Genomic DNA, 23,551 nt, shown 5'->3' on the forward strand with positions numbered 1-23,551 from the left:
TGTTACCTAGCTGGGCAATGAAACATCTGCAAGAAATCCACCAAGTTCAGAGAGCACCAAGGAGCCCACAGTCTTCCTCCTCCTCCTCCTCCTCCTCCTCCTCCTCCTCCTCCTCCTCCTCCTCCTCCTCCTTTCCACAAATCTGCCTTCCTTTTAGAGTTGATGAGGTTACCTAGTTGGGTAATGAAATGTCTTCAAGAAACACACCAAGCTCAGAGAGCACCAAGGAGCCCGCCTCCTCTTCCTCCCCCTTTCCAAAAACTTGTCTCCCTTCTAGACTTGATGATGTTACCTAGCTGGACAATGAAACATCTGCAAGAAACCCAACAAGTTCAGCGAGCACTAAGGAGCCACAGTCTTTTCTTTCTTCTCCTTCTCCTTCTTCCTTTTCCTCCTCTTCCTCTTCCCCTCCTCCTCCTCTCTACAAATCTGTCTCCCATTCAGCCTTGATAATGTTACCTTGTTAGGTAATGAAATGTCTTAAGTAACACACCAAGCTCTGAGAGCACCAAGGAGCCCACAGTTGTCGTCGTCCTCCTCCTTTCCACAAAGCTGTCTCCCTTTTAGTTCCTAATGACATTACCTTATTGCACAATGAAACCTCTGCAAGAAAACCAGCTGTTGGGGTTCTGACAGATGCCCTAAGAGCAGGCCAGTTGACACCACCAAGCTCAAGCAAGACCATGGGCCCAATAGTTCAACCTTGACCTACAAATTGTCTCTATTGGTGCTACGTCTCTATTTATACTATTTCTACTAATGTCAAGTCCATATCCACTTTGGATTAGAAGAGAGGAGGTTTTTTTTCCCTACTGTTGTTCCAGTCAAGAAAAAAGAAGAAGAAGAAAAGATATTGGTGATCTATTTAACCATTTTATTCCTATACGGGCAAAGTCATCATTTTTGCTGCTATTTAATCTATTTTTAAGATCACATCTCATTCAATTAAGCTTTCATATTGTTGACATCCCCACGCTGCTCCGAAGACAGATTGCAAAAAGCTGGAAAAAATAAGACCCATAAATAAATGCTGGGGTATTCATATTTTAGAAAAAGGCTACAGGCGGGGATTTAAAAAAAGGAAAAAAAAGTGGGGGGGGGACCGAAAATCCTCGGGCATATTTACTGCATTCAGCAACACAATGAAAAAATATATACCATTCAGGATGATGAACTATTGAAAATAAAAATTTATGGCTTATTTACATTTAATGTACATGCATATATATGCATGCTTGTAACCCTGTATATCACAAACTCAAAATACAACAAGCTCAAGCAACACAATATATATATAGAGAGGATTAAATATAGCTTTCTTCTCTTTTTTTAAAAAAAAAAAAGTACTGAAAGGAGGATTTTTAATACAGTGTCTTGTTACTCTAAATCCAATCTGGTGTTTGAAAAGTTTTTAAATTTTTTAAATGCTTAAGAGAGGGGTATTTAAATGCATAGGAGGAGATGGAAATTGAACTACGATAAGTAAGCACATTTATTCTGATTTCAGAACTTAGTTTAACCTTCTGGGTTTATACAACATACCGATTTCTAAGGCAACCAACAGGATAAGCCACAAAATGTTCAACATAAATGGGAGCTAACTGCCCTACATTTAGTGTGTTGTATGAATGTGCCTGCTAAGCCTTCAGTTGTAAGCAGGTTGTAATAGCAAAGTTTTATCTAAATCAGGGGGCAGCAACCCCAGCTCTGGAGCTGCATGTGACTCTTTCATCCCTCTTCATCCCAATGTGCAACACTCATGGGCATGTGATTTATTGAGCTTTTCGGCCCCCGGTGGGCAACCGTGGATAAATCCAAGAAAAGAAAAGTTTCAGAAGAAAACATAACCTTTAATTCAACTACATAGGCTAGTTTTGTGGCTGCTCAGGAGATAAGTCAGGCATGGGAAGGGTTTTTGTGGCTCCCGGTGTTTTTTCTGTGGGAAACGGGTCCAAATGGCTATTTGAGTGTTTAAGGTTGCTGACCCCTGATCTAAATCATCATGAATTTTAACCACAATTTGTTCAATTTAACCTTGGTTAGTTGAAGCTGGAATGTGCAACCCCAGTTCTAAGGGTAGTCAAAAAACTAGACTTTCATACTATGATTAGTACTGTTGACAGTGCCAATGTACTCCTAAATTATGGTGAACACCCATAGGCAAAAGGGACAGAGAGGGAGAAGTTAATGGGTCATTATGAAACATCTGGGCGTGGTACATATCTGCAGGTGAATCAGACCACAAGCTGCCTCATTTGATAGGTAGCCGGAAGATGGGAAGGCATCGAGAGATAACTTCTGCATTCTGTGAAGACCAAGAAATCACAGGACTGGAAATTATGGAGCTATGAAGCTATATGAGATGGAGTCTACCGGGAAGTCTACCACGCCATCAAATCAAGACATCAAAGGTGGACAGAAAGTTATGGGTCTTAAGATGCAGACAACCATTCCAAGGTAATGCTGCAGGAACCCAGTATGTCTAGTCTGATGAAAAGAAGGACCATGGGTGATATGATAGCGGTGTTCCAATATTTCAGGGGCTGCTACAAAGAAGGGGGATTAAGCTTTGCTCCAAGGCACTTCAGGGCAGGGCAAGAAGCAATGCGTGGAAACTAATCAAGGAGAGAAGCAACTTGGAACTGAAGAGAAATGCCCTGACAGTGAGAACAATTAATCAGTGGAAAAATGCTCCAACACTGGAAGTCTTTAAGAAGATGTTGGATATAACGAAGACCAGTTATCCTAGGACAAATTAGACAGATAACCAAGTTGGGTCATTTTCTACAATGCATTAATAATGTATCTTCAGGTCGCCAGACAAAATCTTTCTAGCTTCATCTGGACATGCTTAGATTTGAATTAGCATGAAAAGCTAATCTTCCACACAGCAATTCTCTCTCTCTCTCTCTCTCTCTCTCTCTCTCTCTCTCTCTCTCTCTCTCTCATTCATTCTCTCTCTCATTCTTGCTCTCATTCTATCTCATTCTATCTCTCTTATTTCTCTCTCTTTCTCTCATTCTTGCTCTTATTTCTCTCTCTCATTCATTCTCTCTTATTTCTGTCTCTCATTCTGTCTTTCTTATTTCTCTCTCTCTTTCTCATTCTCTCATTCTCTCTCTTATTTCTCTCTCTCTCATCCTCTCTCTCCCCCCCTCTCTCTTTTGTTTCCTGTTTGCTTCTCCCTTTTAAAAAAGCAAGCTTCTAGTGCTTGCTTTTTTGTCAAGATACCCTGTATTTAGGAAGTTCCTGGAACTTGGTCAGCGAGGGCCCTCTACTAGAAAAATCCATAAAGGGAGGCAGAGACCTTGGCTGAAATAATCAAATGTTGCTTTTCTTTTCAGAAGCAACAGCATTGCTGCACGGCTGGAAAAACTCAAGCGTTTGCTTATCAGGAGAAAGGAATAAAAAAAATTAAAATGACATCCGTGGATAATCACACAATTCCAGCTGCAGTCTGGTTGACACCTCAGAGTCATTTTTTCCTGTCTTGTTCATTTCTGCAGAGGTGGGTTGGTTGTTTCTTTTCATTTCGTTTTGCTTTGGAGCAAATGTGGGGGGGACGAATGTGGCTGTTTGGCATTCAAGTTTTGTTCTGTCTGGCAAGATGGACAGCGAAGCAACTGTGGTTTCCAACAAGGGAGAATAATTCCGTTCAGCTTGCAAACAGGACTCAGCAGAGACACTGAGTCTCATCTGGGAAGGTGGGAGGATTCCGTACAGGTGTTTTTCCCCAAGTGAGATAAAAGCCTTTTGCAATGATATGAAGCTGCAGGTGTCCATCACAACCAGGATGATCCCAAGAACCACCAAGCAGATGCACCTGAGGCTCAAAAAGAGCATCTGCTATTTCTGCTGGTCTCCAGGCCAGGATTAGAAAACAGAGCTTGGTCACATTGCCTTTACTTCTGCATTGTTTGCTTCAAATGCAAGATTTGAAGTGGGGTATTTCCTGGTGTAGACAGGACACAGTGGCTCAGTGGCTAAGAAGTTGAGCTGGTCGATCAGAAAGGTCAGCAGTTTGGCGGTTTGAATCCCTAGCGCCGCATAACGGAGTAAGCTCCCGTTACTTGTCCCAGCTTCTGCCAACCTAGCAGTTCGAAAGCACGTAAAAATGCAAGTAGAAAAATAGGAACCACCTTTGGTGGGAAGGAAGCAGCGTTCTGTGCGCCTTCGGCATTGAGTCATGCTGGCCACATGATCACGGAGACGTCTTTGGACAGTACTGGCTCTTCAGTTTTGAAACGGAGATGAGCACTGCCCCCTAGAGTTGGGAAGGACCAGCACATATGTGCGAGAGGAATCTTTATCTTATTTCCTGATATCCTTTGTATCCTTCAACTATCTAATGCATAGGCATATAGAGAGCTGGTCAAGAACTCCTCAATGTTAGTGTCATGAGAAAATTTAGCCTTTCAGATCCAGAGAATCTAGTGGAGTTCTCTTCCCCACACATGTCTATGGAGATTCTCAGTCCTTGGAGGTCCTGGTTGTCCCAAAAGTGCTTTTTTCAAGAGGCAACTGGACTTCCTGGTTTTTCTTTGAAGACATTTTGCTTCTCATCCAAGAAGCTTCTTCAGCTCAGACCATATGGTGGGGAATGGAAGGATTTATATTCTTTGCAGACAACTGGTCATTTGCATCCTTTTTAGAGGGTCCTTGAGGCCACTTGGAGGTTTATCTGTGTCCTCAGGGTCACCTGAGTGGTGCAAATGGGTGCAGAGCCTTCTTGGAACTGCTGAAAGGACTCCTGTGTTGTAGACTGGTGATAGATGATGTTGCCTCCCTCCCCCTCTGTTAAGAGAGGGCTGCCAATTTTGACACAGATGGTCTCTTTGACCCCTCATTCAAACTAGTGGTCCTCTCCATCCAAAATGTGGACTTCAAAATAATGGCATTTGTCTTTTAAATAAAGGTGGACGGCTGAATCTAGTCCTGATGGGTTTGTTTCTCCTATGTTGAGCCATGCGTTTATGAAGTGGCTGTTTTGTTTCCCCAATGTACAGATCTGTACAAGGCTCATTGCATTATAGTGCATATACAACGTTGCTCAGTTTGTGTCTGGGTATTTTATCCTTGGGGCAGACAAGTGTACCACCAACATCGGAGTGCACCAGTCGGTCACAGCTGTAGAAGCTTCTTGGATGAGAAATGAAACGTCTTCAAAGAAAGTCCAGCTGCCTCTTGAAAAAGCACCTTTGGGGCTTCCCCACCCATCTTCCTCAGCTTCATCCCTGCCAGTGCTTAGATGACCATCCAGTGTAAAATGTCCCTTGGCTATTCTATATCTAGTCTTCCCAGCCAAAAAGAGGTCACACCAAGCCCAGAAAATCTGAAAGTATGGATTCAGTCCAATGGGCAATTCTGCCCCTCCTCAATTTAGCTGGAAGGAAGTAAAGAGGTGCTTCCTACGGGAACAAATTCTCAGAGAGTAATAGGTAGTCAGGCAACAAATCGAAGATCCTGAGGGTGTGGTCTGCCTGGGTCTCAGAAGGAAGGGCCAACAGGGGCCGATGTCAGACGGCGGAAAGATCGATCTTGTTGCCAGAATGACTGCTTTTGTCATTAGTGTTGACTTTGGTTGGCGTTGTTGCGGGCTTGGTCACAGTTATCTGGATTGAGAAAGAAAGAATTTGGATAATTGATGGAGCAATAAAGGAGGATATTTGGAGATCAGGGTTGAAATGCGGGGTCTTTGTTGCTCTCTGAGTTTGTTTGTTTTCTTGCAGATGTTTCTTTACGCAAACTAGATAACATCATCAGTGCTAGTGATATTGCCTAGTTTGTTATCCAGCAGTGATGATGTTACCTAGTAATGAAACATCTGGAAAAAAGCAACCAAGCTCAGAGAGCACCAAGGACCCCTCATTGATGAAGCATTGGGGAATTGCTAATATTCAGTACCTACACACTTCCTCTCGTGCACCTCTTGGATTCAAGATGAAACTCATCTGGTCCAGCTTTATGCATCATATGATAGACCTCCCAAGCACAGGTAAGAGAGTGACTACCTTCTTCTTGGATTTGTCCCCAACAACTGGTCTTTCAGTGATGCTACCTATGAGCATCTCGTCTCTGATACCACCCATTTAGTGGTGGGATTCCAAATCTCTCCTACTGGTTCTAGGACAGTGTGCTTCGTGCATGCGTGCAGCACTCAAAGACTACCCTCGGTGTCAGCGCTGGTGAGCTGAGCTGTTTTTTTTTACCTCAGCTGAGGCGTAGCAATCCACTCTGCCGCACAAATCAGCTTAATTTAAAAACAAGGGAATATGGGATAGGGAACAGTGTGGGCAGGAGGGCGGGGCCAGCCAGAGGTAGCATTTGCCAGTTCTCCAAACTACTCAAAATTTCTGCTACTGATACGCCAGAACCAATTCGAACTGGCTGAATACCACTTCTGCACCCACTTACAGTAGCAGCACCTGGTGGCCTATTTCGCCCATGAATTTCACTAGGTCCTCTTCAGGTCTACCAAGTTAAGAGGACAATGCTCACACAACGTGTTTATTTAATTAGTGATTTCACCCATTTGGAGGATTGGGCCACTATGTTGAATCATAGACTTCTAAAATGGGCTGGATTAGCTGAAAGACACTGAACCTAAAAGAAACATAATGTTCAAGGATCAACCTACCCAATCTAAACAGGCTTCTAAGTCTTTACTTAGGTTGCCATGATGCATGGACATTCCCAATAAATACAATGGAAGTAGCCTTCTCATAGGAGAGACCCTGCCAGGGGTGGGTTACTGCCCGTTTCGGCTGCCAGTTCGGTGCGCAAAAAATGTACATTTGCATCTAAAAATGTCTGTGCGGGTACAAAATGTTAAAAAGGGGGGGAAATAGCGGTTTTGCTATTTTAAACCGTTTTCTTTTGTTATGTGTTCGTTATGTGTCTTTTTTTCTCTCTCTTTATTTTTGTAAGCCGCCCGGAGTCCTTCGGGATTGGGTGGCATATAAATGTGGTTAATTAAATTAAATTAAATTAAAATACATTTCTGCAATGAAATTTGTTCTGCGCATTCACAGAACTGAAAATCAAGATGGCAATGCCGTGGGAGAACCGGTTCAATGATGTGGCAGGCCTGGATCACTACCGATTCCAGCGACCCAGGCCACCAAGTTACTACCTGTTTGGCTGAACTGGTCCGAACCAATAGGAACCCACCTCTGCTCCTAACAAAGTCAGCATGAAGTGGAAATCAATATTGGTGCCACTGGAATAAACCTGGATGGTTCCCAACTGGATTCCAGTATTGGAATGGTCTAGACCAGGGGTGTCCAAACTTGGGAACTTTAAGACTTGTGGACTTCAACTCCCAGATTTCCCCAGCCAGCCACCCCTGGTCTAGAGTCTCCTGCTTGGGGATGGAGATGAAAGGGATGGAGTAGAAGACCTCCAAGGTCCCTTCCAGCTCTGTTATTCTGGATCACCAATAATGACGATTTGAAAACAGCACATAGGTCTGGAGCAGAACATGCTGGAGAAGACATGGTAGGAAAGATCCTTTTCCAATTTCATTTATATGGGGTGTTCCACTCTCCTTAGAGAAAGACAGAAATCTGAGGGGTTCTAGCCATACTTACAATGTCAGAATTGAAAGCTTTCACATTGATGTTGCGGATGGAGCTGCTGGTTAGTGACCACACCTTCGTTTTGTGCTTAAAGGCAGCTCTGACCTTGGGAGAGAAGAGAAAGATGTCCCGAGTTAGGGTCCTGAGGCTACCTCCTCGGCAGTCCCAATTTGCTCCCTTTCCATCAGGCTGTTTTCCCTTCCTCGTGGACTCTTTTTTTTCAGCACTATTGTAACTTCAAATGATGCCTACCCAAAGGGTTATAAGTCAAGGACTAGCTATCCTGACTAAGGCAATGAAAAGAAGTATCCTCCCAGAAAGTTTTCCATCTTGGTTAAAAAGATGTGTGCCCTTCATTCATTCTTCTTCACCATTATCATCCACAAAGAAGAGGGAGTCAAGCTATTCTCCAAAGAGGGCAGGACATAAAGCACTGGGTGGAAACTAATAAAGGAGAAAGCAACTTAGAACTAAGGAGAAATTTCCTGACAGTTAGAACAATTAACCAGTGGAAGAACCTGCCTCCAGAAGTTGTGAATGTTCCAACACTGGAAGTTCTTAAGAAGAGGTCGGGCAACCATTTGTCTGAAGTGGTGTAGGGTTTCCTGCCTAAGCAGGGGGTTGGACCAGAATACCTCCAAGGTCCCTTCCAACTCTGTTATTCTACTCTACTCTACTCTACTCTACTCTACTCTACTCTACTCTACTCTACTCTACTCTACTCTACTCTACTCTACTCTACCCTACCCTACCCTACCCTACCTTACCCTACCCTACCCTACCCTATCCTATCCTATTCATTTCCAGAAATGGAAATCTACAGCTTAGGCCTAAATGCTTCTGTAGAACTCAAAAGCCACAGATATCTCAAACGGCACTCCTGGTTCCCTCAAACGGCATCCCTGGTTAAGAGCCAAGGTGGCACAGTGGTTAGAGTGCAGTACTGCTGGTTACTTCAGCTGACTGCTAGCTGCACTTCAAATCTCATCAGGCTCAATGTTGACTCAGCCTTCCGTCCTTCCAAGGTGGGTAAAATGAGGACCCAGATTGTTGGGGGCAAGAGGCTGACTCTGTAAACCGCTTAGAGAGGGCTGTAAAAACACTATGAAGCAGTATAGAAGTCTAAGGGCTATTACTATTGGTTCATTCAACTGACTTATCCCTCGACTAATGGGATCAGATTGCTTCCAGTGAATTTGTCCTTTAAAAAATCATATCTCCAGCTGAACAACGCTCCAGCTGTGATGCCTCCAGTTGAACCCAGAAGGGAAGTTGGTATGAAATATTGCAAATTACGGTCCAGAAGAGCAATTGTGTTGGGATAAGGTAGCTCTGTAGCAATGTTTGGCTGAAATTGTATTGGTCTCAAAGAGAGGTGGCTGACGGGTTCGAAATTTCTGGATGAGGGATCAAAAAGGAAACACTAAATAGATCCGCCTACGTGTCTTAATTGGCGTATCAGCCTGGAACAGCTATTGTGGCACTCAATGGTGCTAAGCAGGCAGTCTTCTTAGAATAGCAATGTATAATTTTCCCCTATTGTCCAATTGGGATCTAAATGACCTTTTAATGAATACCTGAAATTGTCTCTATTCTTTCGGTCTCCCTTCGGGGATGCTCACCAGCGGTGGAGAAGAAATGAGATCTAAGTGAGCAAAAGGATGGAGAAGAAGGATGGGCTGTATCCAGGAAGGGGAAGAATCATTTCTCTCTCATTGACATTCTTTGGCATCAGCGAAGAAGCTCGTTTTGGCAAGAAGAAGAACATTGGGCTAAAAGCTGTTTAAAAGGTCAATTTTGATGTGATGGAGAAGGTATTCAAGCTATACAATAGAATCATAGGGCTATAGAATAACAGAGTTGGAAGGGACCATTGGAGGTCTTCTAGTCAAACCCTCTGCCTAGGCAGAAACCCATACACCACTTCAGACAAATGATATCCAACATCTTCTTAAAGACTTCCAGTGTTGGAGAATTTACGACTTCTGGAGGCAAGTTGCTCCACTGATTAATTGTTCTCACTGTCAGGAAATTTCTCTTCAGTTCTAAGTTGCTTCTCTCCTTGATTAGTTTCCACCCATTGCTTCTTGTCCTTCCTCAGGTGCTTTGGAGAATAGCTTGACTCCCTCTTCTTTGGAACAGCCCCTGAGATATTGGAACACTGCTATCATGTCACCCTTATCCTTCTTTTCATAAGACTAGACCTACCCAGTTCCTACAACCATTCTTCATATGTTTTAGCCTCTGGTCCCCTCATCATCTTTGTTGCTCTTCTCTGCACTCTTTCTAGAGTCTCCACATCTTTTTTTTACATCGTGGCGACCAAAACCTGATGCAGTATTCCAAGTCTGGCCTTACCAAGGCCTTATAAAGTGGTATTAACACTTTGAGTGATCTTGATTCTCTCCCTCTCTTTATGCAGCCTAGAACTGTGTTGGCTTTTTTGGCAGCTGCTGCACATGGCTGGCTCCTATTTAAATGGTTGCCCACTGGGACTCCAAGATTCCTCTCACAGTTACTACTACTATTGAGCCAGGTACCACCTGTACTGTACCTGTGCATTTAATTTTTCTTGCCTAAATGTAGAACCTTCCTTTTTTCCCCATTAAATTTCATTTTGTTAGACAGCACCCAATGTTCAAGTCTGTAGGCTGTAGGTCATCAAAGACAAGGAAAGCACTCTCAAAGTTTTCCCCTAAGATGTAATTAACTTTGGGACATAGCAACCTGATAGAATATTCATGACTGGGAGAGACATGGTAATATGGTCAGCCAATGAATAGGCACAGCAACTAAATCAGCCAATGGGAGTTTAAACAGACCTGAGTCTGTGCTGAGAATCAAAACTGAAACTGGATCTGCCTGCTCTGAACTCTGAGATGAAACTGTTCTCTCCTGCTTGTGTTCTGCTTGTAACTTCTACCACGTTGGAAGAATCTGCTGCTGGTGTTGTACATTTATTCATCTGTTATTATGTATATAAAGAAGTTAATGAATCTAGCGTAATCAGTTATCTGTGTGTGGCTTTCTGAATTTGATTTTTCTGCAACAAAGTCTGACACAACCCGAGGTCTTTCAGATGTTTTGATTTCAACTCCCGAGAATGGCAGGGGATCTGGGGTGCACATTTCTTACCTCTGAAATTACCAAAACGTAGTTATAGGTTTGTCTATGGAGATTCCCAGTCATCTAGGTCATGGTTTTCTCAAAAGGCAAGTGAACTTTGTTTTTCCTTGAAGACATCTCACTTCTCCTCCAAGAAGCTTCTTGGATGAGAACTGAAGAAGCTTCTTGGATGAGAAGTAAAACCTTTTCAAGGAAAAACAAAGTCCAGTTGCCTCTTGAGAAAGTGGCTGCGCAGGAACTGGACAAGCCTAGTCTAGTGAAGAGAAGGACCAGGGAAGACAGGATAGGAGTCTTCAAATATTTGAGGGGCTGCTACAGAGAGGAGTGGGGTCAAACTATTTTCCAAAGACCCGAAGGCCAGACAAGGAATAATAGATGGAAACTGAACAAGAAGAGATTCAACCTGGAAATAAGGAGGAATTTCCTGACAGTGAGAACAATCAAACCATGGAACATAAGTTCCCTTCAGGAGTTGTGGGAACTTCCCTAGTGGCTTTCAAGAAGAGACTGGACTGCCATCTGTCAGAAATGGTGCTTCAGTGGGAGGTTGGACTAGATGATCTACAAGGTCCCTTCCAACTCCGTTAATCTGAAAAGAACCTTTGGGACATCATTATGGGTTCTTCCAATCTTTGCATCTACACCAGAAGGTGACATCCTGGAGGCCTTGTGACATATTCAGCTCCAGCACTCAAACTCCCTAACATTTTCTTTAAAAAACCTGATAAGTTTTGGGGAAAACATCTGGAGGTCATTGAGTTGCCAATCCTGGGTTTATGCAATCTTGGGAACATGAGGTTGTCTTTGCCCGCAATGTGGCTATAATTGTGCTCTCAAAAATCACCAGGTGAAAGAAGCCCTTAAGGGTAGGACAAAAATGCAATTTGATTGAATTTGCTTATAAATGCAATCCAAATTAAATTCCATTCACTAATTCAGTACAGTTGACATGGTTATTCCTGACATAATTAATGAAGTCCCTTCTGGCATTTTTAGATGATAATTGGGTGGTAATATTTCAAAAGAACTAAGTAGCTATGCCATGAGCTTTGATTTAACCAGATATAGAGTAAAAATAATAATAAAAAATCCGGGTATATGAACAGTGGCTGTTTGCTTTAACGCCTGGAGTCCTTGACGGACTAGTTCTCTGCGAACGCCATAAATTATGGGGGTGACAGCTAAATATACCATTATATAAACTATACACGTTCTGTAGCAAAAAAAAAGATATTTTCCCTAGAGCCTTGTAATTAAATGGCCACATTTCCCCTAACACAAGGGCTGTTTCACAGCATAAACTTTAAATCAATGTATTATTTTCCCTGCTAACAGGATACATAACAATATTCTTATTCCAGCATCAACTGGATTTTATTTTATTCAGCATCAACTGGATTTTATTCCCTGAAACGGGGTGGAGATGGGAACATACCTCTGAGTTCAGGAGGCAATGAAAGAGAAAGATGAAAAAACCCTGAAACGATAAAATCAAATTCTTATTATTATTATTTTTTAAAGCAAAGAGAGTCAGAAAGAACATTTGGAGCTAATAGAGTTAAGGAAGGAGATTTGTGGTTCTATAACAAATGCATAACACTTTTTGGAGCTCTGTGACCTTGCACACAATTGTTGACTAGGTAAAGGTTCCCTTCGCACATATGTGCTAGTCGTTCCCGACTCTAGGGGGCAGTGCTCATCTCCGTTTCAAAGCCGGAGAGCCAGCATTGTCTGTAGACGTCTCCGTGGTCATGTGGCCGGCATGACTCAATGCCAAAGGCACACAGAACGCTGTTCCCTTCCCAACAAAGGTGGCTCCTATTTTTCTACTTGCATTTTTTATGTGCTTTCGAACTGCTAGGTTGGCAGAAGCTGGGACAAGTCAAGGGAGCTCACTCTGCTAGGGATTCGAACCGCCGAACTGCTGACCTTTCTGATTGACAAGCTCAGCCTCTTAGCCCCTGAGCCACCACGTCCTGTTGACTAGGACTAGTGTACAAATTGTCCTCAACTTACAACCACAATTAAGTCCAAAAGGGAGAAATTGGTTAAGGGAATTTTGTCCCTATGCCTTTCCTTTCCAAAGCTGCTATGTGAATCATTGCAGTGGTTAAGTTCTCAAATGAATCTGGCTTCCTCATTGACTTTGCTTGTCAAAAGGTCGCAAAAAGGGGAATCACATGATCCCGGGAACATTTCAACCGTCATAAATCTGAGTCAGTTGCCAAGTGGCTGAATTTTGATGGTGTGACCATGGGGATGCTGCAACATTCAGAATTGTGGGAAATTGTCATTTTTTTCCAATACCATTGCAATTTCAAACGGTCACTAAGTGAACTGTTGTAAGTTGAGGACTGCCAGTACAACAAAAGTCATACATTGATTACTTGCTGATGAGTTGCTGCACTTAGGAAAAGTCAGGTAGCTGAATTGTAAGTGTCAGACAAGAAGCAATAGATGGAAACTAATCAAGGAGAGAAGCAACCTAGAACTAAGGGGAAACTTCCTGACAGTGAGAACAATTAACCAATGGAACAACTTGCCACCAGAAGTTGTGGGTGCTCCAACACTGGGAGTTTTCAAGAAGAGATTGGACAGCCATTTGCCTGTAATGGTATAGGGTCTCCTGCTCAAGCAGGGGTTGGACTAGAAGACCTCCAAGGTCCCTTCCTACTCTGTTATTCTGATTTAAGCTTCATCAATATTTTTAGGAATTTGGGAGAAGCTCAATTTTTTAGAAGGTGAGGAGGAGGAGCCAAAGAAACGGCTTTTTTGACCATCATCTTTGATTTTCTTGAAAACATCAATGTAATGGAATCCTCAGAGCAATGTCAGCAGTTCGATCCTGACCGGCTCAAGGTTGACTCAACCTTCCATGGTTAGTAAAATGAGGAGCCAGATTGTTGGGGGAAAGATGCTGATTCTGTAAACCACTTAGAGAGGGTTGCAAAGCACTGTGAAGTGGTATATAAGTCTAAGTGCTATTGCCCTTCCTTCCTTCCTTCCTTCCTTCCTTCCTTCCCTCCCTCCCTCCCTCCTTCCTTCCTTCCTTCCTTCCTTCCTTCCTTCCTTTCTTCCTTGGTCCGCAGTGGTTAGAGTGCAGTACTGCAGGCTACTTCTGCTGCCTGCCGGCTGCCTGCAATTTGGCAGTTCGAATCTCACCAGGCTCAAGGTTGACTCAGCCTTCCATCCTTCCAAGGTCGGTAAAGTGAGGACCCAGATTGTGGGAGCAAGAGGCTGACTCTGTAAGCCGCTTAGAGAGGGCCATAAAGCACAGTTAAGTGGTATATAAGTCTAAGGGCTATTGCTATTAGGTTACCTTACTGTGTTAAATACAACAAACTTCATTATAACATCTTAAGAGATTTGTACACCCAACTGCCCATACCTGCAATGAGTTAAATATTGCAAACATGTACTGGAACACCAAAGCTCGTTCATTCACCGCCAGGATGCCAAAGATCCATGAACTTCCCAAGATAGGCAGGAGAACAGCAACTGCCTTAGCTGTCAATCTGTTGAGACAAGGAATAGATTTTAACCCTGTTAAAATATTCATGACTGGGAGAGACATGGGAACAAGGTCAGCCAATAAATAGGCACAGCAACTAAGTCAGCCAACGGGAGCTTAAACAGATCTGAGTCTGTGCAGAGAATTGAAACAGAAACTAAAGAAGTCTGCTGCCCTGAGAAGTAAACTAGCAGTCTGCCTGGGCTTGTCTGCTGAAAGGAAGCCAACTGCTTGCGTTTGCCTGTAACTCTCCTGCCTTGTGTTTACTTGGAAGAACCACCTGTTAGTAATGTACATTTATTCATCTATTCTTACGTATAGAAAGAAGTTAATGAATCCTGTTGCATTCAGTTATCTGTCTGTGCTTTCTGGATTTGATTTTTCTGCAACAAGCTCTGACAGACCCTTATTTTCATACGTAATTCTCGGAGTGGTTTTGTTCTCAACAGCAAAGAGATCGCAGCAGCATTCTCTACATGTTGTGGGTTGCAATGAGCACAATAAGGCACTGTGGCTAGAGGATGAATAGTTTGATTGATTTATACGGTGCATAAGAGAAAACTGGTTCCAGAAGGAGACTGCTAATAACATTCTGTGTAAAATTGGAAAGGAACAAAACATAGCATTATTTATACGGAGTTCTCTGGCCTTAACAGGCATATAAATTAAATGCCGAATCCTTTGAACGGCAGTCACAATTGAACAAGCCTCGCTACATTTTCTGGACATTTCGGTGGAGATTGCGTAATTTGACTGCTGAGTCGAAAAATGTTTCAAGCAAATAGTGATTATGGATGTTAAGCATCTCAAGATGCTCCCTTCGGCTGCAAGGAAGGACCTCTGAGAAGAAGAGCCTTGGTTGATCTTGAAAAGGCTACATGGTTTGATGCTTGAGCAAAGGGTGGACAGGGATCCCCAATTCCGCAGTGCATGGACCAGAAACCAGGCCACGCAAACAAGCGAAGCCCTATCCACAGGTTGCAGGCAGAACACAAAACCACACCCTCTCCAGTCTGTGGAGCAACCTCTCTCCGTGTGTTCTGACTCCCTGAGACAGTAAAAAAGCACAAGCTTAGTCCCAAAAACCCTCTTTTTATTTCAACGACTGTGAATTATGTTCATTCACAGCCTGTAATGAGTCACAAATAGTTTGTAAAGAGTCCGACAGAAGTCTGCCACAGTCCTTCGGGATAAGGCTGATAAGCACCCAACTTTATCTCCCTTGAAACGCTGCAAAACACCTAATTGGCAATTAGCTTTGCAAGGCCACATGGAGCTTCAGAGTTTAAACCGACCAGAACGAGCAAAGTTGTTTCCTGCAAAAGCTCATGTGCTTTGCTTCTCCTTTATGTCTTATGGGAGGGGCCAATCATCTCCAAGCCTTACTCCCAAGTCGCCCCTTTTGTCTTAACTGTTCTTGCCTTCTGGCAGCTCTGCGCATGCACACACTGGGAACAGGCTCCCCTTGTTCCACTGCCTTGCTGATGTCTGATTCTGGAGGCTCCAGAGGCAGCACATAACTCCCAGATGACCCTGGCCCCCTCTCTGTCTCCAATGCAGAGCCCTCATCCAAGCCTTCCTCAGACTCCAGGACTGGCCCATGTTCCTCCCCAACCTTCTGTCTGTCCAACTCTGCTGCCAGCTCCGCAGACCGCCAGGAGACCACAACACCATGTAATTGGTCCCTGGTGGTGCCCAAAAGTAGAGAGCCTCATTGAATGGAATGGAATGGAATACAATACAATACAATACAATACAATAGGAGGAGGATAGAATAGAATAGAATAGAATAGAATAGAATAGAATAGAATAGAAGGATGGAATGGAATAGAATAGAATAGGGAAGGGGAAGGGGAAAGAATAGAATAGAATAGAATGGAATGGAATGGAATGGGAAGAGGAAGAGGAAGAGGAAGAGGAAGAGGAAGAGGAAGAGGAAGAGGAAGAGGAAGAGGAAGAGGAAGAGGAAGAGGAAGAGGAAGAGGAAGAGGAATAGAGTAGAGTAGAATAGAATAGGAGGAGGATAGAATAGAATGGAATAGAAGAGGAAGAGGAAGAGGAAGAGGAAGAGGAAGAGGAAAAGGAAAAGGAAAAGGAAAAGGAAAAGGAAAAGGAAAAGGAAAAGGAAAAGGAAAAGGAAAAGGAAAAGGAAAAGGAAAAGGAAAAGGATGAATGGAATGGAAGAGAAGAGAAGAGAAGAGGAGGAGGCTAGAATAGAATGGAAAGGAATGGAATGGAATGGAATGGGAAGGGGAAGGGGAAGGGGAAGAGGAAGAGGAAGAGGAAGAGGAAGAGGAAGAGAATAGAATAGAATAGAATAGAATAGAATAGAATGAGGATAGAATAGAATAGAATGGAATAGAAGAGGAAGAGGAAGAGGAAGAGGAAGAGGAAGAGGAAGAGGAAGAGGAAGAGGAAGAGGAAGAGGAAGAGGAAGAGAATAGGAGGAGGATAGAATAGAATGGAATAGAAGAGGAAGAGGAAGAAGAAGAGGAAGAGGAAGAGGAAAAGGAAAAAGAAAAGGAAAGGAATAGGATGGAATGGAATGGAAGAGAAGAGAAGAGAAGAGAAGGAGGCTAGAATAGAATAGAATAGAATAGAAATATAAAAAAATAGAATCTCCTTTGCTTTATTAACATTTACAATCAAGTTACATTTATTGCACCAGTCCACCAGAGCCTTCCCTAGAAGCATCTTCATTGTCATCCCCGATAAGACCCACCACTGCTGTGTCATCCGCAGACTTCAACAATATGATTCATAGCAGATTGGGCCCAGCAGTCGTGGGTCTTAGAAGACCTCCAAGATTCCTTCCAACTCTGTTATTCTGGTGTTTTGCATTCAGACGCAGGACCACAGGAATCCTATGGACCGTAAGGTGGACTAGAAAGTTGAAAATATGCAGGGGTGGGCTGCTACATGTTCGCCCAGGTTCGGGAGAACTCATAGCTAATGTTATGGCTGGTTCAGGGAAACTCCAAACCCCACCACTGGCTGGCTCTTGTGATCCTTCAAAGTTAACCTCAACCCAAGGGAGATTCTCCTTGGGCTTCTCATGTAGGAAAACAAGCTGAAATCATGTGCCAAGATGCACAGCTGTTTCTGTAACAGATGGAATCTGTTTCCTCATCTGTATTTAATCCAATAATGCTGATGCTCCTTACGGCAAGGTATCTAATCCAATAATGTTGGTGCTTCTCCTCAAGAGATCCTACTGGGCCTGTGGAAGAGATTGTGAAGAAGGTGTCCTAAATGACCTTCTCATCCGCAACCATGCTGTCCATAGAGGGCTCCTCTAAACCAAGAGCAACATTTGCTCTTAAATATTTTTCAAGAATACTTTGACCAACCTTGAAGCTGACCTGACCGAGGCCATTTTGAGGCTTCCGTGTTGCCACACTGGAGCTGAGGGATAGGGGGGGGAGGGAATAGAGACAGCTGGGGTTTTGTAGTCCAAACAAAATACTTTCTCCTGGGAACCAAGGACATTCCCACAGGTGGTCGGGGAGAGGAGGAATGAAGTTACCAGGCAACCGGACAGCACCTCGATTGGACCGTGTGACTGATGGTTTGGGGAAGGGGAAAAAACTTTTACTTTTAATTAGGTGAAAACCACAGGAATATTCAGAGTCGGTTTTCAGCAGCTTGTGCCAATATGATATATCCGATAAAACTGTTCTTTGAGGAAACTACCTGCCTGGGAGTTTTGTTTGCTGTGGGTGTATTACTTCGAACCCTGACAACTTTTCAGAGGAATATAACAGCCCCAGAGCTCACAGCCAGAATGAGCATTGACCATGCTACTTGAGCATTGGAAGCTATGTAAGAATCCCTCAAGTCAACCACTTCCAAAGTCCTGCCAAGAATACTACAGGGACTTGTCCAAACAGTTGCCAAAACTAGCTCAAAGACACCAAAATAAATCAATTTATCATGAGGCAAAGAGTTCCAAAGGTTGTCCTGTTAACCTTCACAACTCTGGCCATCGATCATAAAAAATGTCTTCTGGAGCCCTTGCATCTGGATCATCACACCTGGTCCACTCCTGTTTTTAAAAAATTCTAGAGATGCCCTCTTTGCATTTTAACTGAGATCTGAAAATTTTAAGAAGAGTCATCAATTGAGAGGTCAGCTGACACACATCCTTGAAAGTTATACCTCACCCAGAATCAGCAGACTTCAGATAACTTTCTAGATCACTCTCTCTGCTCTTATCCTGGCGAACTGGAAGATTTCAAAGAACTGTCTAGATCATTCTAGAGAACTGGAAGTCATTATATAATTTTTTAGATCAATCTCTGCTTCTTTTATCCTGGGGAACTGAAAGGCTAAATAGCTTTCTAGATCATCCTTTGCTATCTTGGAGAACTAGAATTTAGATAGCTTTCTAGGTCACCCTCTGCTCTTATCCTGGTGAACTAGATTTCAAATAAGTGTCTAGAATATATCATTGTTTGTTCTTATCCTGGAGAATTAGAAGACTTTAGATAACTGTCTATATCATCCTTTGCTATCTTGGAGAACTAGAAGACTTTAGATCATCCACTGGTCTTATTCTGGTGAATTAGAAAATTTCAAATATCTTTCTAGATCATCCTTTGCTCTTATCGTGGAGAACTAGAAGATTTCAAACAACTGTCTAGACTCTAGATCAGTGTTTGCTCTTATCCTGGAAAACTAGAAGATTTCAAATCTGTCTACATCACCATTTGCTGCTATCCTGGAGAACTGGAAGTCTTTACATAACTTTTTAGATCAGTCTCTGCTTTTATCTTGGGGAACTGAAAGTCTAGTTATCTTTCTAGATCATCTTATCCTGGAGAACTAGAAGGCTTTAGATAGCTTTCTAGATCGCCCTTTGTTCTTATCCTGGATGCCAGACTCATTGGATTTTTGAAGGATTAGCCAGGATGGGTTTTGATCAACAATCTGACAACCAAGGAAGGCCTATTGATCTATTCAGTTCAAAGTAGGGAAGTAATCAGTACTACTTCTCTAATGGAGTCATTTTACAATGGGGACAGGGATATTAACTGGCTTTAAATCACCCATCCCTCTTTTTATACACGGGGTGCAATTACTCATCTGCTCCCTGAAAAGCACCCTCTTTAACTGACTGACAAATGATTATGAAACTGGAACTTATCGTTCGGCTGCAAGCCTGTGAATTAGCTGCCTGGGTTCGATTTATGCATTTCTACTGCAGCAATACCCCTGGTAGCTCTTTTTTATCTCTACCTTTCACCTGACACCTCGATGCTCCATACTGGTTCTATTCTGGGCGCCGCCATTTTTATTTTCTGTTCTGCACATGCGCAAAACAATCTTCATTGAAAAAATGTATTTTCCCCTTTTTTAATGGTGTGCACATCCCAGAGAAGTCCCATAGATGGGCCGTTTTTTTGCAAACATGGAGGAGTTTTTGCCTTCCCCCAGCCTCCAGAAGCACTCTGCAGGCTTCAGCAGGGCTGGGGGAAGGCAAAAATGGGCAAAAACCAGGCCATTTTTCACAACCTGTGAGGCATTTTTGACTTCCCCAGCCCCCAGAAGCACTCTGCAGGCTTCAGCAGGGCTGGGGCAAGGCAAAAATGCCTCTGTTTTTTGCAAAAAACCCAGGCCATTTTCTGCCCATTTTTCACAAAAACGGGGAAGTTTTTCCCGTGGCACGACAATACCGCGCTGGTCAAAATCGCGGCGATAAAATCGCGCCGCTAAAGCTGTGACGTCATCACCGTGCGTCATCACCGCCGCGACAACAGCGTGGCAACAGAAGGGCGCTTTAAAACGGCGCAGCGGCAGAAAGCCGACTTCAATTAAGGTAAGCGTTAGGATTAGGTTTAGGGGTTTGTTTTAGGGTTAGGGTTAGGGTTAGGGTTAGCGTTAGGGTTAGGTTTAAGGTTAGGTTTAGGGTTAGGTTTAGGTTTAGGTTTAGGTTTAGGGTTAGGGTTAGGGTTAGGGTTAGGGTTAGGGTTAGCGTTAGGGTTAGCATTAGGGTTAGCGTTAGGGTTAGGTTTAAGGTTAGGTTTAGGGTTAGGTTTAAGTTTAGGGTTAGGTTTAGGGTACTGAGTGCTTGGGAATGCGTGATTTTGCCCTCCGCGATTATGTCATCGCGGTAGGGTCGCGTTTTTCCCTAGCGCTTAGAATGGCGCAAATTAGTCTTCGCGCTATGTCTCCGTGCAGAAGGGCTTCGCGGATTTGCGGTGGAACCGTTTTCCCTCCCCCTCCCAGCCCTGCTGAAGCCTGCAGGGTGTTCCTGGGGACTGGGGAGAACAAGAACTTTTTTTTCTTACTGGGTAGTTTGCAGGTGCTCCCTTAGCTCCGGTGAGGCTGGAGCCCCCCCCCCCCCCGGGTTAAAATGTTTTTCCACCATTTTGGTGGGCATGGCTTGGTGAGGGGGGGTCGTGTGACTGAGTGTGTGTGAGTGACATTAAATTGGCCACGCCCACTCAGTCACATGCCCCCATCTAGCCATGTCCACCAAACCAGTAGTAAAAATTTTTGAAACCCACCCCTATTCTATAGGCAAGAAGGAAATTGTGTATGCCACTGTCTCCAATATATGCAACCTTGCATGCATATATCTGGCTCAAATCAGTTGGAGGTGACCTTGAAGGCCCAGATAAACCTCCTTGTGACCTCAGTGAGTCTCAGCAAGAGCGCTAATGACCAGATGACTGGAAGGAATACAAATCTTTCCATCCTCCACCATTCATTCAGAACTGATGAAGCTTCCTGTATGAGAAGTGAAAGGTCTTCAAGGAAAAACAATGAAAGTCCAGTTGCCTTTTTTGAGGGGGGAACACCTTTGGGACAATCATGGGAGACTGAGAATCTCCATTGATTTTTCGAAGAAATCTGGACAGATCTGACCCGCCTGATGACAGAAAATCAACCACATTTAGCTCGACCACAAGCAGTGGTGGGATTCAGCCGGTTCGCACCTATTCGGGAGAACTGGTTGTTAACTTTCTAAGCAGTTAGGAGAACTGTTTTTTTCCACTTTACAGGGCTAATCCTGTAAGGAAGGCAGGAAGGAAACATTCTGGTGTTGTTTCTAGCCTCATCTTTATTGCCCTGCTTACAGAAACTGCCTCTCCGGTTAACCCTTATTACATTGCAACAGCGAAACGCCCATCGCCCTGAGTGACATTGAGTTGGCCACACCCACCCAGTCACAAAACCACCAAGCCACGCCTACCCAGCTGGTCATTAGGGCAGAGAACCGGTTGTTAAGATATTTGAATCCCACCACTGACCACAAGGAACTGTTTTCAGCAATAGTAAACATGGCAGATTTGTTTTAAAAAAAAAACAGAACAAGAATTCTACTCTGCTCCAGAGTTTGGGATGAATCATCTGGATTCAGCCTTGGATAATTCTTTTTCTCTGTCAAGGCCCCAATCTCCATTCCAGATTTTACATGGCTAAATATAGTTTTGTGGCTTCCTGACTGTGCCACATAAAAATTCTCCACTGGTTACCAGGGAACAAAGATGATCGAGTTCTACATCTATTTTAGGGGATGTTTCCTTTGCAATCTTCTCTCTCTCTCTCCCTCTCTCCCTCTCTCTCTCTCTCTCTCTCTTTCTTTCTTTCTCTCTCTCTCTCTCAAGTTGTGGGAACAAAGATGATAGTTATACATCTATTTAGGGGATGTTTCCTTTGCAATCTTCTCTCTCTCTCTCTCTGTGTGTGTGTGTGTGTGTGTGTGTGGTGTGTGTGTATGTGTGAAGTTGTGGATGCTCCATCACTGGAAATTTTTAAGAAGACAATGGACAGTCCCTTAACTGACATAGTATAGGTTCTCCTGCTTGAGCAGGGGACAGGACTAGAAGACCTCCAAGGTCCCTTCCAGCTCTATTCTATTCTAAATATTTAAACTTATTGCTCCAGAATCACAATCAATAAAAGCAGACACAGAAAATTGTGGGGAAAGAAGAAAGAGGTAAGGAGAGGAGGATGGAAGGGAGAGAAAGAGAAGGAGAGAGGGTAGGAAGGGAAAGAGGAAGCGTAGGAGTAGGAGAAAGGTAAGGGAGGAAGAAAGGGGAAGGAGAGGAGGAAGGAAGGAAGTAGAGAAGGGAGAGAGGGAGAAAAGAAAGGGGAAATAAGGTGGAGTTACAGCAGGAGGAAGGGATAGTAAATATAGCAACCCAAACTGTATATCATAACCTATTAAATGAAATAATAAATGTATAAGAACGAAAAATGTAAAGAAGAATAACAATTATGTGAATGTATACTTAAAATGGTATGTAAGAGAATAAAAAATACAAAAAAATTGGGGGGGGGAATTGTGGGCTCATCTACATCTGTGGTTGGTTACCACCACGATCAGGGAAAACGTAACTGTAAGGATATGTGCGATTGTACGCCTCCCCCCCCCACTTTCCACTGTAATTGCCTTTCAGCCCTTCCCTCACACCCACACACCACTCACACCCACCCCACCCCCCAAAAAAGCATTTTGGCATAGCCATCTGTACATATTTAGGTATTGAATTATTTGCATCCTGGGTTAAATAGAAGAAGGAGGAAAAAAGACATTAAAATAAGTTCACTCGCTCTGTGCTCGGGAGAACATTTTGAAAGCACACAAATTTTAATTAATCACATCTTTCGCCTCTATTAAAATTCCAAAGCAGCAAATCTTTCGCTTGAAAATTATTACCTAGGGCTTCCCCCCCCCTCCCTCGGCTTTTACACATCCTGAATATCAAAGACCAAGAGTCCATATGGTCTCTCTCTCTCTCTCTCTCTCTCTCTCTCTCTCTCTCTCTCTCTGTGTGTGTGTGTGTGTGTGTGTGTGTGTGTTTTCTCCTTTGCTGCAAAGTTTGCTGGGTGTGCAGTTCTGTTGCAGCCAACTTCTTCCTTATCGAGCGAGCTCATTTATTACCGATCCACACAATCCGATTTAATGAATAAGCTCCGTCAACATGTAAAGCCTCCCAAACTCATAACGCCTGCCAGTCAGTTTCCATGATTAATGTAACCCTCGCATACTATCATAACGGAGGATTCCTTTATTTTATTTTTTCTCTCCTTCTCTTTCTCAACAAAGTAACACAAATCTTGCTCCAAACGTAGCAAAAAACTGTTCAGCCAGGCTTTTGATTCCTTAAAGTGTATTGTACACTCTTGGCAAAGGCATTATTGTGCTGAATTTAGGGCTAAAAAAAACCCACGCTCCCTCTTTTGAAAATTAAGCAAGAAAGAGCTCCTTTTTGGCGGGGGGGGGGGGCGCTCATATGCCGATTCAAAATATTCGTCTTTAAAAAGAGGCGAAAGGCAAAAAAAACCATGTTCTACTATTAAGCCGACCAACAACAACACACACACA

General features: G+C 43.3%; 1 protein-coding gene across 1 annotated transcript in view; it reads right to left on the reverse strand.

The window, feature by feature from the left end:
• Window positions 1-4,773: 4,773 nt before the first annotated feature.
• ADGRD1 (adhesion G protein-coupled receptor D1) overlaps window positions 4,774-23,551 on the reverse strand; it is a 160,126-nt gene continuing 141,348 nt past the window's right edge. The window contains exons 23-26 of the mRNA XM_032229623.1: window positions 14,092-14,218; window positions 12,139-12,180; window positions 7,590-7,682; window positions 4,774-5,612 (exon numbers count right to left, since the gene is read on the reverse strand). Of these exons, the coding sequence (XP_032085514.1) occupies window positions 5,517-5,612; window positions 7,590-7,682; window positions 12,139-12,180; window positions 14,092-14,218 (358 nt within the window). The 3' untranslated portion in view covers window positions 4,774-5,516. The remainder of the gene's footprint in view (window positions 5,613-7,589; window positions 7,683-12,138; window positions 12,181-14,091; window positions 14,219-23,551) is intronic.

The sequence above is a fragment of the Thamnophis elegans genome, chromosome 13 (genome assembly GCF_009769535.1).
Source record: "Thamnophis elegans isolate rThaEle1 chromosome 13, rThaEle1.pri, whole genome shotgun sequence".
Taxonomy (NCBI): Eukaryota; Metazoa; Chordata; class Lepidosauria; order Squamata; family Colubridae; genus Thamnophis; species Thamnophis elegans.